Genomic DNA, 18,318 nt, shown 5'->3' with positions numbered 1-18,318 from the left:
AGGAGGCGGAGCTACTGGAGTTGTCGCCCAGTAAACCGGCTCATACCAATGTCAGAATAAGTTAAAAATCCTCAATGCAACACTGTACATTTGTCCTCCCCCCTGCTGTGGTTGTACCGCCCCGCTGCAGCTCAACAGCGCCCCCAGGTGGCAGATGAATAACAAAAGTTGTTCCGTTTGTTTAACCTTGACGTTTGAATCACTGATCAGAGGCAAAGCCACGACTTTATTTGAACATATTCGATATTAAGACATTGCCGATCACAGAGTTTGTCTTTTTTAAAATGCAGTTCCTTGTTGTAATTCACATTGCTAAAAAAAGCTGCAAAAGCAAAACATTAGAGTACATTAAATACAAATAAACATTGACCTGGTATCTTAGATAACGTATTAAAAAATGGCTCTCACTCTCCAACAGAGTTTTTGGTTGCACATCTCCAGCAATACAGACATAAATGTTCTTTTGTCCAATTACAAACATGAGGCAATATTAAATATTCCCGTGGCAGGTGTTGTCCTCAAAGACACTGGGAAGAACGGGAAGAACAAGTAACCAACAGAAAGAAAGCGGTGCATGTCCACCTCTATGGTGCGAGTGCTACTGGCTTCAATGTTCGGGTAACACTTGCATAATAATCTTCAACATGTGCAAATAATAAACTCCAGCATCATCGACAGCAGGATGCCTCGATAGAAATGGCAGTTTTTGGCGAATTTGATGAGGAAAAAAGCATCGCTTTACGACAGGAGCATCCAATAGAAGCCTGAGGGTGTGTCGTGGATGTGTGTGTGTGCCGTGTTGATCGAGTGCAAACCATGACCCACATATCAAATCAAGTCCTTTCTACCGTCTGTCCTGGAAGAAGCGATTCAAATTCAACACACTGACCCCCCCCCTTCACTTTTAACTGAAGATACTTTAGACTCCATCACGCCGTTACTCTTGTCCTCCCAACGGGACGGGCTGCGTCTGGAACGTCGGGTCGAGGTGACCTTGAACTCTGGACGTCAACGCTGAAATCTTTGGCCCTCGTGCAAGAACATTTTCGCACTCGTATTTTATCGTTCTTTTGCACTGAGCCACCTCAGATTCAGCAAACGCTCCTAACCTCAGATAACCGTGTGTGTGTGTGTGGCCAGTGTAAACACGGTGGTCTCCACCTGTGCGTACATTTGCATAATTATGTTCCAATAACAACATATATGGCTGCCTGCTGTGTTGAAGTCATGCTTTCAGGGATCAGGAAAGGGAAGAAAAAAAAATGCAACAGTCAGCAGCAGAAATAAAAAAAGGTCCTGCTAAAGTCAAACATCGGGGGGGAAATAATGAGTGTTGTTGATGCCGTGCCACCCGAGGGTCAAACTGTCACTGAAATAGTAACGCGAGTCATGGTTTGATATGAAGAACGTCTCACCGCAGCAACGCCGTCAACGACTGCAGCGGGAGGGGGTCAAACGGACGAAGTTGTTCCTTCCATTCGTATTAAATTATAACAAACTTACATGATTGCCGATATCGTTGAGCTAAATGTATCCATCTAGAATCCAATTAGCCTGAAATTCAAATTGAAGAGTCAAATAGGATACTGTCAACATAATTAAGTGGAATTTGTGGGGGGTTTTCAGGCTGACGCTGCAAAGAAGTTAAATAACCAACCGCCAGTGAAACACGTCGGTGTTGACCGAGTGCACGACTCCAACGGCCTGCACCGCTTTTAAATGCGTGTTCATACCCGAGAGAGAATTAAAAAAGACGAGAGGAAGCGGAACCCCGCGGACAAGCCGCTCAGAAACGAGTTGTTCTTGCGCGCCGCCTTTTATGAAGCAGATTTACGGCGAGGAGTCGCGGGCATCGCGACTGCAAAGCTTTGAGGAAAGTGTCGGGGAAAAAAACTAAAAAGATTTTTCAGCCGTCCATCAGATCGTCCAAAGATGGGCAGGAGCCGGGGTCCGGGCTGCCCTCCGTGGAGCCGTACGACTGCTGGAGTTTAGAGTCCTGTTGCGTGGCTGGCGATTTGGGGTTAAGCACTCTGGGAAGGTAGACCTGTAATTACACAACACAAAAGAGATGAGTACTGAAAACAAAAGGGCTCCAAGAGGGAGGAGTTTTCCCTCCACGTTCATTTGTGTATTCTTTTATGCTCCCGGATACAACCCCTGTGTATATGATGCAATACTGCAGCCAATGGTCAAAAGTATGATATCGATACGAAGGAATATTGAAGGGAAAGAAAATAAATACATGTACGAGACAGACGCGGCCTTAGATATGAGCTTGCGAGAACAGCGTTCCAGTTTTTAGCAATTATGAAACATTAACTTCAAATTGTTAATGAATAACAAACCAGAGGTGACAAATAGCGTTATATAAGTTACAGCAACGCTCAGGCGAGTTAACTGAAGATCAGGTCTGTCCTAAATACATCTGATCTTTGTATTCACGCTGTGTACTTTGTTCTGGAACAAGTGCGGTACCATTGTGTTGTCCTCCACTCCCTCTACTGTATCCTCATCCTTCACCTGCAAGAGAACACAAGACAAGATGAAGGCTCGGGCGTGAGGGATGACTCAGCAGTGCCGGCGTGTGCACACGAAACCAAGCGCTCACCGCATAGTTGTGTGGACTGAGGTACTTGAAATGGCCGAAGCAGGTGTAGCTGACGCAGATCAAGATCGTGATGAAGAGGACCACCAGTGTGAATAGTGATGTGGCATTCCAGAAACCTGAGAAACACACGCACAGTTTGAATATCGAAAAAGTGTTCAACTTTTTATATCGCTGCATGCTACAGCTTCATGTAATTATATAGGAACGCATTCTTCAGGCCAAAAAGTGTCCTCCGAGTGAATCACGGGTCACTTCACTGATGTTAACTTTGTCCTGGTTACACACACACACACACACTTGTTTCCTACCTGCCCTGAGGACAGAAAAGAAGTACAGCCATATCAGGCAGATGATGGGCGCAGCCAGAGCTTGATTGACAGCTTCCAGGTGGACCTGGCGGTCCAGGCGAGCGGGTAAGAAGGCAAAGTACATGTTGTATTTGTCCACCAGGTGCTTCAGCATCATGTACAGGAGACCTGATGGAGTCACACACACACACATATAACAGTGGAAATATCCCGTCTGTATAGAAGTGAGATCTACCGATGAGACGCCGTGTACTTGATGGTCCGTGACTCATTATTCAAGTTTATAGTCAACCCAGTTATACGAGGACGCTCATGTGACATGCTTGTGCTGGGAGGACTGTGCACTGAGATTAATTATTAAAGGTATTTATAGTCAAACTAGTTATACAAGTATGTTGTGTGAAATGCTTGTGCTGGGAGGCTTCGTATAATGACCCGTATTACCCCTATATATTTAGTTTCCTCTGTATATTTAGTATTAGTATTGTGTTTTGTGTTTTATTTTTATCTTTTATTGATGCTCTAATGTGCGTTCGCTGCCGTGAACCTGAAAAGTCCCCACTGTGAGACCAATAAAGGATTATCTAATCTAATGAAAAAAATTGTACATATAAAAATAATCTAAAATACAATACAATGTAATAACAACTTCAGAAGCAATACAAATATCCATAAACAAGCAATAAAGGGGTTGGATTGATTGTGTGTGTGAGTGCTTGTCCAACGACTCACCGAAAGGCACAATAATCGGACATATGATGCTGTACGCCATGATGACGGTGAACACGCAGAGCGACCAGCCGTACATGGCTCCGTATTCAAACTCATACGCCTGATTCTGGAGACGGGAGTCAGAAGATTAGTTGACGTGTAAATGTTGCGGTACATTTGAGAGAAAAGCAAACGGGGAAAATACAGTCCTCCACTTTTTCTGTAGAGTTTTTTTCGACTTGATTTTAAAGGAAAAAAATTAATTAAGGTTCGTTCTGGCCCCAATTTTGTGGAAAGACTTTATTTTGTTTCTGTTGAGTTTGAACAAAGTGTTTTAAGACACTTAAAAACATCTACCAGCTGAAAGTAGAACAGTACCAAGACATTAAAAAAATGAATATTTTTCTTATGATTTATTCCGAAATAAGTATTTTCACAAAGACGTAACAAAATAAAATGAAGGACTGAGCAGGACTAAAACACGAGTGGACCCTGGTGCTCTGTTCCGGACATTTCTATAGATCAATAAACCTCGCTGACTTTTAGGCGTGGTGGACAAAGCCTTGACGAACCTGTTTGACATATTTCCTCTCCGCAGCAGAGCGGGCGAAGGCCATGCGGATCATGTAAAGCAGTAACCCTGGCAACCGCAGCAGCTCCATCCCGGAGCCCACCAGCGCCGCTGTGATCACATAGTTGACAAAAAACGCACCTTGGTCAGGTAAGAACACACACCTGGTGTAAGGGAAGACAAAAAGATAAAAGAAAGGATGACCATGACATCAAAGCAAGGAGAAAAATACATAGATTAAAAAAGAATTAGAAAACTTATGAATCAAATGTGAGAACATACATAATTCAAATCAATTAGTCAGAATTTCTTTTCAATTGCATGATTAAAAAAACAGGATTACTTACTCAAACCTCAGTTTCCCATTTGAAAGAAACTCTTTATCAAACAGCCAGCGTAAAAACACTGCAAGACTAATGGAGGGGAACAAAAAAATAGAAAACGTAAGGAAAGAATTACATTCCACCAAAATGCATCTTTTGTTCTGGGAGCCAACTAACATTAATTTTTTGGTATTTTAATAAACAGTAAAAAAAACTAAATAAAAACAGCATTTCAATCGAGAATCACGTCTTGTACTTTCCCATTTATCACTCTGACAAACACCGTTTGCTACAGTAAACGACAACTGAAGTATTACTGAATAAGAAACAATGAAACATGGATTCTGCGCGAGCTGTTGCTTATTGAACATGAAATTACAAATTACCTCGTGAGTCCCAGCGAGGGGAGGATCAGCACCATGAAGAGCAAGAAGAAGTACAGTTTCCGCATCATGCTCAGCTGCTCACTGGACCTGAGACGCAGATGGCACTAGATCACAACGTTTCCTCCACTCACAGAAATCAATCACTGAACTATCAATACGTGTGTGTGTGTGTGTAATACCTGCTCCAGTGTGCCTCTCCAATTGTAGAATAGTAAACTATGGTGGGCAGCAACGCGGAGAAGGACCACAGCATTAAGGTGGGGAAGAACTGACTGACGATCGGGCTCTAGGGGGAGAAACGCAACAAACGGACCGCTGTAGATTTGACACGTCTGAAAGCCTAATTGTGACGAGTGGGCGTCGGCATGTGAACGGCTCACATTGAGATAGTAGATTGGCTTCGTCACGTTGAACTTGTCCATGGTGTTGATGATGATGGTGGGAGTCGTGAGGAAGGTGAACAGGAAGAAGAGGAGGAAGTTGAGCGTCAAGTAGCGCATGAACCACGGAAAACCCATCACTGACAGGTTGTCCCTGCAGGAATGGAGAAAAAAAAAAAAGGAAAAACAGAAGGTTACACGCAAAGAAGAGAAGACGTACATGTGGGGTGCAAACTAATTCCTCCCACACTGATTTCCATTTCTCTTCCTCAGGAAAACCAAATATAAATATTTACACACATATGGGTATTTTAGGGATGTCCCGAGGATTGGTATCGCCAATGGTTGAAATCAGTGCAATCAATATAAGTATAAAAAATGTAATTGTTGTTTTTATGAAAAGAAACAAGTCAACTCAAACTTCTTATTTTTTTACTCATCAAATTGGACTCATGCATTTGGTCATTAGAATTGAATAAAACAATAACACCATATGACTCCACTAAGTCAGTTAATGATACTATTAAATTACTGCCCAGCCCTAAGGGCACCAGCGCTATAAATAGAAATTCATATGATCTCCACGGAGCGCAAACTTTGTGAGGCGTTGGCGTTTCAGACCTTACCAAAACACGTTTTTTGGATGGGGTGCAAAGCTGACGCTCCACTTGTTCACTTTCAGAGCTCCGCTCTCCGATGAAGGTTGGGGCACTCTCCCGCAGCAGCAGCTTGTGCCGCCACACTCGAGCGCATTGAAGTCTTTCAAAATGCTGAGGTGAGTAAAGGACAGCTGTTAGCGATGCACATTAACCGGCTTCCATCAGTGGCAGCGGCCCAAACGGCCCGCTTCCAAAAATAAAAAGTCCTGCGGGGACCATAAAAATCGAGAGATCGCCGTCTTGATCGGACGGGGCCGAAACAAGTCACGTGATGCGTGCCAGCCAATGCCCTCTTGTTATGACAGTCCCAGACATAAGACAATTTGAAAAGTGGAAACTGGAGCAATAAATGGAAATACAGTTGGATCCAATAAAACTGATTGTACAACTCAAATGAACTCCTCCCAGTCGTGTGCCGCGAGTTGCAGTTAACATCCACCGTCTGTCCAAAATGTCACTTTATCTTTTAACCCGGTAGAAGTGCGTGTGAAATTATCATACCGAGCATATTCATTCATAATCTTTGAATCTTAATCTCATGGGCAACATTTCTTTCTATGAGGTCACAGTGACCTTGACAGTTGTCTCAAGACAAAGACTGGCCGTTTCCTATAAACCGGACAGACAACCCGAAAACAGGCATAACGGCTTGGTCTGGATGATCACGCGTCATATCGGGTATTACACATCCCTGGTATTTACTCCTGCTGACAGCACAATGCAGACACAAAGAGACGCCTTTAAATCGGTACTCACTACTTGGCCATAGCCTCGCTCTGCAAGGTGACGAAGGCCATCCCCAGGGGGTGCTGGGGCACCACTTCCACCTGTTTCCTCACATCTTCCAGCAGGTCTTTTTCTTTAGTACTGTAGTACTCTATGGCATCAACCTGAGTAAAACACACACAGATTAAATGTCTTGCATGAAGCCTTCTTTATTTCAGTCTTGGTGTTAAACTGTTGGCGCTTTTTTCATTTACTGCCACTGAAAATTAACTAGAACGGGCACTCGGTAGAGCGCATACCTTCGCATATCACAAGAATGGGCATTGAACTATGAACATGTTGGCATTAGTTGCATGCCAATTGGATAAAAATAAGAGTTTTACCTTTTCATGACCTTGACCCGATCGATCCCAAAATCTAATCAAAATAACCAATCATCCCACTAAATTTCAAGCGATTCAAAGAAGATTCTGACCTTTTCATGACCTTGACCTTTGACCCGATCGATCCCAAAATCTAATCAAATGGTCCCCGGATAATAACCAATCATCCCACCAAATTTCATGCAATTCGGTTTAATACTTTTTTACTTATGCGAATAACACGCACGCACACAAATACACGGCGATCAAAACATAACCTGCGAAGGTAATAAAACCGATACTACTTTATATCACAAGAGTCATAACAAACCAAAACACTGCATTTGCTTTTACTTTTCTGAACTGAAATTGTAACATAGAAGATGAAAGATTTAGAGCATCTAGACGCCTCGTACCAAACTGTCTAGTATCTGGTCCGTCTCACCTTCCCAGATTTGGCACAGCAGCCGAGCTGACTGCACAAACGGGGGTTGAACAATTCACGTTTCCCGGTTTTCTCAAGGACACGCTCGTAGTAGCACAGGTTTTTTCCTGCTCGCATCCTGGAGAGAAGATAAGTAACAAACAAACACAAGTTGGTTTAACTTGGTACGGATAAACCCCGAGTAAACATCTCGCAACACTTTGCAGCATCAGCGTATGTGTGCGAGGAACATGCTTCACATGCTGGTGCGTGCAACTATTTAAAGGAGTAAGTCCTTTGTGGTTGCATAAAACAAAAATAATGAGCTTGAAGATGGTACAAAGCTCAGTAGAAGTGCCGAGTCAGGAGGAAACTATCTGTGGGTTGTAAACAGTTTAAATAAAAAAATATGTAGTTTGCCATTTACTGTTCTGGTGTCTTACCTTTCCTTATCGAGCTGCATGAGCTTGGCCACATCGTAGCCCAGGGTCACAGCACACACTTGACAGGTAGGGTACGCCGCTCTAAAAAAAAAAAAAAACGTGCCGACGTTGATGAATGGAGCAGATGGCGACTATTTATGGCAACACGCAAGGACACTGCGTTGAGAGGAAAAGTCAACTTTATTCAATTTAAATACTACTCACGTGAAATGAGCCTTTACAGCTTCCTGTGTCGCCTCTTTGGGGACCGAACACACGAACAACGTGTTTCTGGTCTACAAACAGAAAGAGACCGGCAGATCAGTCAGTGACCATCACAGCCGAGCGACACTCTGCATCTACTTCACATAATCAAACACGAGTCTGACTCTCACGAAACGCTCAGCTCCTCACGGACAGGTGAATATGAATAAAGAGAGTACAACAGGTAATGTGGACACAGTTGACATGGATAGGTTAGAGAGAGACAATCAGATAAAATATCCTTTAGTCTAGACACCCGAGACTCACCGTCTCTCTGCGCACGCCTTTAATTTGTGACGTGTGACGTCGCAGCAGAACAATTGTCAGGATCAGGTATAAAAGGGCAAATACTGTATGCAGCCACAACAGTTGGTTTCTAGAGGAAACACATGACAGAAACAGAGAAGCATTATGTCACGAGCAACCCAACAAACTGTTTTGCACTACAAACATTTGTTTGTGTATCCAAAGTGTTTTCGTCCAACAATAATTTACCCTTTTTGAAGATTCCCAAGAGTTGTCCTTCCAAAACTCAGTGGATTATTATCTGGAAGAAAACAAACATACTGTAAGTATAAATGTGACTAAGAGGAGAAGAACAAGAAAAAGATCAGAATACAAGCAGCCTCACCGTGGATTTCACAAAAACAAGTTAAAACTAGAACGGGCACTCGGTAGAGCGCATACCTTCGCATATCACAAGATTGGGCATTGAATTATGAAGATTTTGGCATTAGTTGCATGCCAATTGGATACAAATTGATATCTGTGATTGATATCTATGGTAAAAAGAAGATTTTGACCTTTTCATGACCTTGACCTTTGACCCGATCGATCCCAAAATCTAATCAAATGGTCCCCGGATAATAACCAATCATCCCACCAAATGTCATGCGATTCGGTTTAATACTTTTTGAGTTATGCGAATAACACGCATACAAATACACGGCGATCAAAACAAAAAAATAAGGTGACCAGTCACCGATAATGAAGTGGTCAGTGCAGCTCTTGATTCACATTTAGGAACCATCAACAAAGAAAAGTACATGCTTTTCTGTACATAAAAATATCCTTTAAACTTTGTGAGGCAACGACAATGTTAACCAACAGACGGAGAACCGGGCAAAACGCACCCAGCAGGTTTCCAGACAAGTTGACCGGCAGGATGATTCCGAGGGAGGTGACAGTCATGACCAACAGCAGGACGATCAGGTGCCGCTGGAAGGACAGGTAGTGGACAGCATCCATGCCACATTTGGCTTTTATTTTGTCGTCACTGAAACACACACACACACACAAACTGATAAGAGAGCTGGTATACACACACACAGCATGATACAATAGCTCTGCTTGAGGCACAAGTAAAGAAACAATGACCTTCAAAGTTCACTCACTCCATTCTGAGGATGTACGGCAGCCAAGAGCAGAATCCCTAAACAGAGAGGACCATGTTTTGATTACATCAATATACAATTAGGATGCTGGTTTAAAACTATTCCAAAAGTACACACACACACACACACACACAATGTTAGTTTACATACCAATTCATGCTCAAAGTCATCCGCGCTGGATAGCATGCGCCCGTAGCGCCGGTGTGTTGACTCGGTGAACCTGATACACAAAGTAAGAGTCAAGGAATAAATCAGAGCCCTCTAGATTTCACATCTGAAGTCGGTCCCATGAACAATTTTGAGGTGCGTGACATGATTAACTGACCCGCTATCGTTGTCTGCAACTAATGCCAGGCGTCCGTAGTCCCAGAAGTTCTTCCTGATAATCGAGAAGGTAATCAGCAACACCTGTAGGCGGCATCGGGAGAAGAACCGATCAGCTGAGACCTCGTGCCACGAAACAACTTAACCCTCCTATTACCGTTGGGGTCAATTTGACCCCATTTAATGTTTGACGTCTCTAAATAAATGATTGACGTAATTTGTTTTGCTTCATATTTCGTGACTTTTCCTAATTTATTGGGGGAAACTGTGAAAATATAACATTCACATGATGATATGTTTTCAATGTCCTGAACACAACTCAATTTGACCCCAGGCTGTTTTTCACTGTGTAAAACATATAAGAAATATCAACTTTTTTATTTATTTAAAGGGCTATTTAGGTAGTCAACAAACAAACATAAAGAACCTCACACTTAAACTTGGGAAACAATATTAATTCAAATAATTGTCAGGAGGTTTTAATTGCTGGGGTCAAATTGACCCCGAGGGTAAAAGACGTTAGTACATTTGAAGGCAACAGGAGGGTTAAATAATATGCCGTTGCATTTCCGTTAATGTACTTATTCATATAACAAAGTATTTTAGCAGGGATTGTCCTTTGCCTAAAGGAATAACACATACAGATTTCCAGCATTCTCTCACTTTACCACATCGCAGCCAGACGGACGCTGTCAATTTTTAGACTCACCAAAAAGACACAGAAATCGATCAGCAGCACGATGGGCACTCCTCCGAAGCTGACTCCCTTGAGGACGGTGCTCTGCGTGGAGCTGTAGCAGCTACTGTTGTCCGCGAAGGCAGAGCCATTGCTCCCATCCGGGGCCAGTAGGGGCCACTGCTCCTGCCACGGGGAAGACATCGCTGGAGAGGAACCAGCAGTTTGTCTGCGGAGATTGATAGTCGTAAATATATATTGAGAAACAACCTCCTGGAGCTAAAGCTGCTCCCACAGTGATAAGAAAAATATTGGGCTGCAAGTAACAATTCCTTTCTTTAGAATTTGTTGGGGATTCATTGTTGTTTAAAAATGTAGGTCACGGTTTTCGAGAGCCTAGCAGACATCTTCAAATTGCTTGTTTTCATCCAATCAGTACAACACTAGTAGAAAAACTGTAAAAAAAGAGAGAAAATATTTAACTTGGAAGGATTTGCTTCTTTTCTCCATGCAAGAAGCTGAAACCAGCGAATATTGGATGCGTTTGCTCGAGTCGTCAGGGGTCTCAAACCACGCACAGCATGTGCAGCAGTTCTAGATTAACACACTTTTGATCACGGGATGTATGCCGTTAGAGTTACAACGCTTAACAGAACAGCAAAGAGGGGCTGCAGCTATCGCTTTTACTTCTCCCCAGATTAATTGGTAAATCTGTTACATGTCAGAAGATAGTGAAGTGCCTGTCACAGATTATCAGAGCCCAGGGTGATGTTTTCAATCATTGAAGATATTGACTTTACGACGATATAAAGCAGACATATACTGTAATCTGCAGGCATCTACACAGTAGTAGCAAGCATGCCACAAGAGCAGCAAGAGGCGGAAGCTTTTCATCCCAACTACTAAGCAGCTTTTAGCTTTTTTTCTAAAAGAACTTTTCATTCCAGTGAAAGATTACACCAGATGATGTCAGTGATTAGTATACTTCAGACCAGCTTGGAGGAACTCTGAATATCAGATGGTGTTTCGCTTTGATTATAATGAAAGTCTGCACCAGAGGCGGGAACATCTTTTTTGTAAGCATCAAAATGACTATGTAGAAATACAAAAAGGAGTCCTGCATTATAACCCTTAACTAAGCTCTGGCATGCTATTTATTTCACCTTTAATTATACAGCAGAAGTTCTCCTCTCTGGTAATATTATATTACATTTCTAAGCCTTGAATATATATATATATATTTTTTTACAGAGGAATATATTGTGAGCAGTTTTTTAATGCTGCATTACTTCACACGTTGTTGGGTAGTTTATTCTATACAAATGCATTACATATATTTCACAACGTTGAATCTAATTCTTCAAAGTAACTAGTACATGTAGGAAGAGGGGAAAGAACAATATTTACATTATAATTGTACTAGAGCCGCATGTACTTCCGTACATTACTTGAGCACACTTAATTACGTTAAGTCTACATCACACCATTGTTTGGATTAGTTTAAAACGCCTTGTGCATATTCTTCTGAAAGACATGTGTATCATCGAATTTTTCCAATATTTGAACTCGGAATTAGGGGATCCTGTCATGCTGAACTATGACATGTCCCAAAGAGAAGATAAAACAAACTGTCAGTGACTGCGAAGTTATTAGAGAAGCTGCTCGCCTTGAAGTGGATGAACCGAGCACCTCGAGTCACGCGGTTAGAAGTTAGAATGAATGTTTTGTTTCTGTTAAATCACCTTGACATTACAACTCACGCGTAACAACTAAACTAAAGTTAGGTAGGTTAGCTAACGCTATGTATACTCTTAGTTCGTCAGGGCGACATTTATTTAATATGACACACTTTTACTGACTCAGACAGTTTGACTGAACACACTGTGACAAGCTGTTTAAGACCCTGAACACATTCACGAGCTTAAGGAGAAACTAACGCGAATTATTTTTAAAGATTTAGAAGTTTTTTAAAGCGGAAGCTACCAAGGAAGCTAAAGAGTGCACAAGTTACAGGTACAGTTTACCAACGGGCTATGACAACTTCCGCTAACATTACTTTATACCAAAAAAAAGGCACACTTCGCGCTTCCGGGTTACCGTACGTGTCTTGTAGTCTGTCCTACCTGTGAGTTTGTTTTTATTCCTGAGAGAGAGAAGAAAAAAAATTCTCCCGTAAACACCAGCAGGAATGGGAAGATCTCCGCTCCCTTGCCCGTGATGTCTTCCGCGTCTGCGCAGAGCAAACGACCGGCTCGCGCGCAGGGTTCCAATCAGTCCTCGCGCAGAGAGAAGCGGTAAGGACCTCCCTCTGATTTCGCGCGTGCACTATTTTAAACCGTGATGCCAGTTGGTGGTCACTGACTCACTGGTCAGAGTTCCCCCGGGATGGGAATCTAATACCGAGGCGAGGGTACAGAGACGACGATCCGCTCCGCCTGCGTGTGATTATATGGCACTATTTGTTCAACGCAATTAAGTTGAGAGATAATTTACTCACGTAAACAGTAGGGGCGAGATCCCCTAGCGACACTTGCACTCAGTGGCACATCCCCCTACATACCTGCAAACTTGTCACCTTATGGTGAAATTCACCGTTTTGAACTCAAAATAGGTCATCCACGTGAATCGTGGAGATCCGAAGAGTATTTTTGGGGCGGGGGGGGGTCACCTGGCCCGCTGCCGTTGAGATTGCAGTGAGACGCGGAGAAAAGTGTGGAGTGTTGCTCTTCGCAATAGAACATCTTTGATGGGACGTGTCGCGTCTCGGCCAATCAGCGTTCAGATGTCGACATCGTTTGGGGGTTCAGGTTAGCTTGAATGTTAGTCCGCTACATCTGCTGCTGTCACGCTGCACGGTGTAGCGATGCTAACAAAGTACCCGTACGTTAAACACGATGTGATTTAGCATATTTTTAGTATCGATACTTCATTAAGAGAGCGATCAGAGCGCACGCGCTGCTCCGTGTCGAGCTGTCTGCGCACACTGCGCTGCGCAGCTCACAGCGAGAGAAGTGGCGCAGCTTTAGAGACTTCGGCTTAACAAATAAAAAGATGCCAGAAGTGAAATGTTTCAGTCTGTAAAGTTCTGTAACTCTACAGCTGCTCATCCTGATGAACTGTGGATCATCTGGTCAGAGACTAACGGCCTCATAGTGTATAATCAATGCTATGATGGAACCATGTAGTTTCATTCATATCTGGCTGTATTAATACTAATATTACTGTCATTTGTTAAGTGTTGAAAAAGTTGGTAAAAAGTGAACCATACAGATGTTTTATTTATTACTATTATAGATAAATATACCAGTCTCGTATTTATGGTACCATATTGTTTTATGGTATTGTATTGAATTCTGGTATCGGGTATCATGATATTTATGGCAGGTATGTAATATGTATAGAAGTTATAATATGAGTATCGTGACAAACAGGTAGAGACAGAACAGATTCAGGGAAAAGTCCATGAGGACTGTTCAGGCAAACAAAAAAAGGAAGTTGGTTCATGAATGACTTTAACCATATTATATATAATGACAATGTATATTTGTTATTACTATCATTATAGGGCTGAGTCAGAGCGGATGACCTTTTGTTCTTAAACTGTTTATTATCATTATTTAGATTTGTGGTCAGAACAATAAAATTACTGTAGTTGTGGTTCTAAAAGCTTTGAGGCTTCAAACAATGTGGATGTGGTGTGGTGACAAAAAAGAAAGTCACCTGCACCCCCGTTGTCACCTTTTTCACCCCTCATGAGTTTGCAGGTATGCCCCTAGCGACACTGGCACATTTGCCGGCACTCAGTAGTAAACATCCCCCAAGCGACACTGGCACTCACTGGTGCTCAATACGTCGATCGCGGCGACCTACCAGTCGATCGCGGCGTAGTATTGGTAGATCGCATGACATAAAACAAATTGGCCCGCCCCCCTGTATTTTTCTCTAGAGCACGTATTTGTTCTTTTATTAAACTAAACAGCCTAAGTAGCTCGCGTGCTGAAAAAGTGTGAGCACCCCTGACTAGATAGATAGATAGCTAAAATAGCTAGCGAGATACACAGATGGATATATATATATAATTAGTGTATTTTTGTAGACTTACTTACAATATGCAATAAGATAGTGCTGTTCATTACTGCTAGACTATGTAATATTGTTTTGCTACAACTACGTTTCACTTCGTAATATATTAAACTTTAGACTAACAGTGGCATCTCCTCAGAGTAGAGTATCATAGTGGGGGTATAACAGTAGGCCTATGATCATGGTAAAAAAAAAAATCTTTTTTTATTATTATTATTAAAAAAGGCGGGTACTTTATACATATGATGGTATATGAGTGTGAGTGTAAGTGTAAATAAAAAAACCGGGAGCTCCTCCATTCTATGATCATAAAACCGATTAACGGCAGCTGATCTGTCGTAACAACAATGGTTGTTCCACCCACAGCTTCTCGGCGAGTGTCGTTCGCTTGCTGCTGTCCTGGCACTTGAGTGTTGCTGCCGGCGACTCGTCGCAAACACGCCACTGAGTCGTCGCTGTACAGGCACCTAGCGGCACTTGCCACTGAGTGCCAGTGTCGCTAGGGGGATGTGCCACTGAGTGCCAGTGAGTTGTCGGTGCCAGTGATTGCACTCGCCCTCTCTCCAAGTAAATATGTCGGTACCAGCACAGTGTCAACATTCTTCTATTTATAATTTAACCAATGAAAAAAAATGTACTTAACATTATCAAAAGTAAAAGTAGGCCGACTTTCCAGTAACATAGCCACCTGGTCCTGCCAGAGTGTGGATACATATTGTACATAATCCTACTACTACTCCTACTACTGCTACTACTACTATTATTATTATTATTATTACTACTACTACTTCTACTACTACTACTACTACTACTACTACTACTATTATTATTATTACTACTACTACTACTACTACTACTACTACTACTACTACTACTACTACTATTATTATTACTACTACTACTACTACTACTACCACTGTTATTGTTATTATTTTGTATACTCAAATAAAGTTTTATTTTATATTATATGTTTTTTATGGTCATTGCTTTTTCTGTAGCTGATTTACAACATGTGAGGTGGACAGGAATACTGCATTCAATAATAACCCTCATTATGATTCACATTTTGTTATTATTACAAATATCAATTGTATATTAACGTATATTCAAGAAACACTACCTGTTCCCAACATACATGTTTTATTCAAACAAAAAAATGAGAAGGGTTTCTGGACATTGTAAACTCAAAAACATGCATGCTGGGAGGTCTTTCATTCAACTCAAGTTCTAAAGTAGTTCAACTTAAAATTAATAAAACAATAGTAACATGAAGTAAAGGAAAATAAATGAGATTACACCCAATTCCTTTATGTTTTTTTGGCATCTTATTGAATTAATGCCATTTTTGACTTATTAATACATGTATACTTGCAATTTTCAGTTTTGCTTTATAGAATACCGTCTGTAATTGTATTTCAGTGTTTTGTTCGGGCAAGAACATCATAGGAAATGAGCCAAATGGAGACAAGGAAACAGGTTTATTTAGTCGACAAATTGCTGTCATCAGGCATGGTTGCACTAAATTGACACCACAATTCTCCTTCTTCAAAATGGACTTGCATCGCGAAGCAGAGTCAGCCATTTAAAACATGTTGTTTATTATCTCTAACCTTCATGCTGATTCATTGACATATATGTGAATAGCTTAATTTGACATTGACAAGAAGATAGGCAACATTTTAATTTACACATCCATTACCCCAATCGACACCTCACGATGAGTCAAGCTGTTTCCGCCTGTTTGGAGTCTTCATGCTAAGCCAAGCCGACAGACTCTGAGCTCTAGCTTCATGTTACCGTACAAACACCAGAGTCCCATCATCCTTTCATATCTCTCAGCCGGAAAGTTAATTTATACTTCCTTGTGATGTACTTTGGGGAATTCTACGTTTTCCTGGATGTACAATACCTCCTGCTCTGTAATAACGGCATTACCATTTTGAATCGTTATGATTACCATATGATTATGGTGTCGCTGGACAATCAATTCACAACATGTTGCTCTTCCCCTCATTCTGAATAATGAAGGAAGCCATTTCATGTTGCTGAGTTTCATGTTCCTTGCAGGGTCAAAAAGAGAACGTCTGTGGAATGTTGTGTAAGACATGACACAAGAGATCAAACATAAATGACCAACGTTATTGCTGTAATGTTAGCGTACACACCCGCATATTTCTGCAGACATTCCTCTCAGTGATCCACCCGAAGAAGTCGGTAACGCTCACTTTTATAAATAGAAACCACAGCAGTTCGTCTTCTCCACTTTCAACCTGCCGAGGGGAAGCTATAATATGCTCTTTGTGACTTATCTCATCTCTCAATGCTGAGATTTGAACAATAATTAGCATAACATCAGACATAGCGGAGAGAATGTGAATTGTTGCACATTTCAGACATTATAGAAGAGGTGTTGTGGTTTGTAGGACAGCGCATTCCTAACCAATGTCACAGGCTCCTATCAGATGTGCCAGTGGTCAAATTAACAAATCCAATGCAATTAGTCATTCAATTTACTGTGAGAGTCTGGGGCGGTTCTGACTATGTCTCTCTGCCTCTCTCTCTCTCTCTTCTCTGGTTTTCCATTATGGGATTTTCTGTTTATCTGTTGTGGTCTTGACTGTTCATTTCTGCTTCTCATGTCTTGCTGTGTGTGTGTGTGTGTGTGTGTGTGTGTGTGTGTTTGTGTGCGTTTCTTGTCTCTCCGTGTGGATGTGTGTGTGTGCACACAGTGATGTCCGTGTTGTCAGTGTGTATACACTAACATCAATCTACTCTGTGTGCGCGTGTGTATGTGTGCGCGCGCGTGTCGTGACTGTTCATGCCTCTCTGTGGGACGCGTTGATTAGCGCTCACTGCGGCTCAGCTCCCAGCTGTCCTTGCGGCTGGCTGCTGATTGAAACCAATCAGGCTTGCGATGGCCCCATCGCGGTGACCCCTCACCCCTCCCACCCCGGCCTAATCACCTGCTGATTGGCCCACGCAGGGCCCCCTCCCGTTGGCACGGAAGGTTAATTTGACCGGTGGATGAAGGCTCCAGGAGGGAATAGGAACGTGCGCTGGGTGATATTGCATGGATATAGCCCACCTGTCAATCACCGCCACTTAAAGGGGAGCAGCTAGGGAAACACTGGCAACCAGAGAGAGACAGATATGAAGGGAAGGCACGGGGATGTGGTGATGTTGGCGTTGCAACTTTTAAGCAGGCGGTGTTATTTGGATGCCGTTTTGTTTTGTTGCATGTAAACATCCTCACGCACCTGCAGTTTTTTCCAGAGCATCTTGTTGTCCTCCTCATCAAATGGTGTTTTCTCAGTAGCGTCAGAATATAATAACAACTAAGCAACCACCTGAAGACGACAACAAGATGGAGTTTGAAGCTCAGGGGAAGACTTTTTGGGCATTATTAACAATAGTTTCCAATGTCAAGAATAAACTTTCATGCTCAAGTTTGTTCACAATCGGTTGCGTTGTTGTGTGTTTGCTATCACTTTGCTCCTCTAGCCCAACGGATGACTTTGTATACTCTTTGTTAGGTTTTTGGAAACAATGACATGTGAATTAGTGTAACTATTGTAATTCAAAAAAAGATATGACCCAAAACAAATAATCTGGTGACAATATTCCATAAAGTACAGTATGGTCACAAAAAGCACACAAGTCATAGATCAATAAATATATTCGTGAACGTTATGGTTTC

At 42.1% G+C, this 18,318-nt stretch overlaps 1 protein-coding gene across 1 annotated transcript; it reads right to left on the bottom strand.

The window, feature by feature from the left end:
- Positions 1-206: 206 nt before the first annotated feature.
- On the bottom strand, positions 207-12,770 carry tmem63a (transmembrane protein 63A). Its single transcript, XM_056427944.1, has 23 exons — positions 12,662-12,770; positions 10,572-10,767; positions 9,864-9,946; positions 9,689-9,758; positions 9,539-9,576; positions 9,278-9,420; positions 8,640-8,691; positions 8,412-8,520; positions 8,106-8,176; positions 7,902-7,982; positions 7,480-7,597; positions 6,703-6,836; positions 5,914-6,057; positions 5,288-5,441; positions 5,087-5,193; positions 4,908-4,994; positions 4,546-4,611; positions 4,200-4,362; positions 3,649-3,754; positions 2,917-3,084; positions 2,609-2,724; positions 2,476-2,520; positions 207-2,044 (listed from the first exon to the last, which is right to left on the bottom strand). The coding sequence occupies exons 2-23, from the start codon at positions 10,740-10,742 to the stop codon at positions 1,907-1,909; spliced, it is 2,364 nt and encodes a 787-aa protein (XP_056283919.1). The 5' UTR covers positions 10,743-10,767; positions 12,662-12,770; the 3' UTR covers positions 207-1,906.
- Between the last annotated feature and the right edge of the window lie 5,548 nt (positions 12,771-18,318).

The sequence above is a fragment of the Pseudoliparis swirei genome, chromosome 12 (assembly GCF_029220125.1).
Source record: "Pseudoliparis swirei isolate HS2019 ecotype Mariana Trench chromosome 12, NWPU_hadal_v1, whole genome shotgun sequence".
NCBI classification, from domain to species: domain Eukaryota; kingdom Metazoa; phylum Chordata; class Actinopteri; order Perciformes; family Liparidae; genus Pseudoliparis; species Pseudoliparis swirei.
This window is presented reverse-complemented; position numbering and strand designations above follow the sequence as displayed.

Coding starts and splice junctions, on each gene's coding strand:
- tmem63a (XM_056427944.1), bottom strand. CDS start 10,742: ATGTCTTCCCCGTGGCAGGAGCAGTGGCCCCTACTGGCCCCGGATGGG. Junction 5,442..5,913: donor CATCCAAAAAACGTGTTTTG/GTAAGGTCTGAA, acceptor CCATTCCTGCAG/GGACAACCTGTCAGTGATGG. Junction 4,363..4,545: donor AATGGGAAACTGAGGTTTGA/GTAAGTAATCCT, acceptor CCCTTACACCAG/GTGTGTGTTCTTACCTGACC.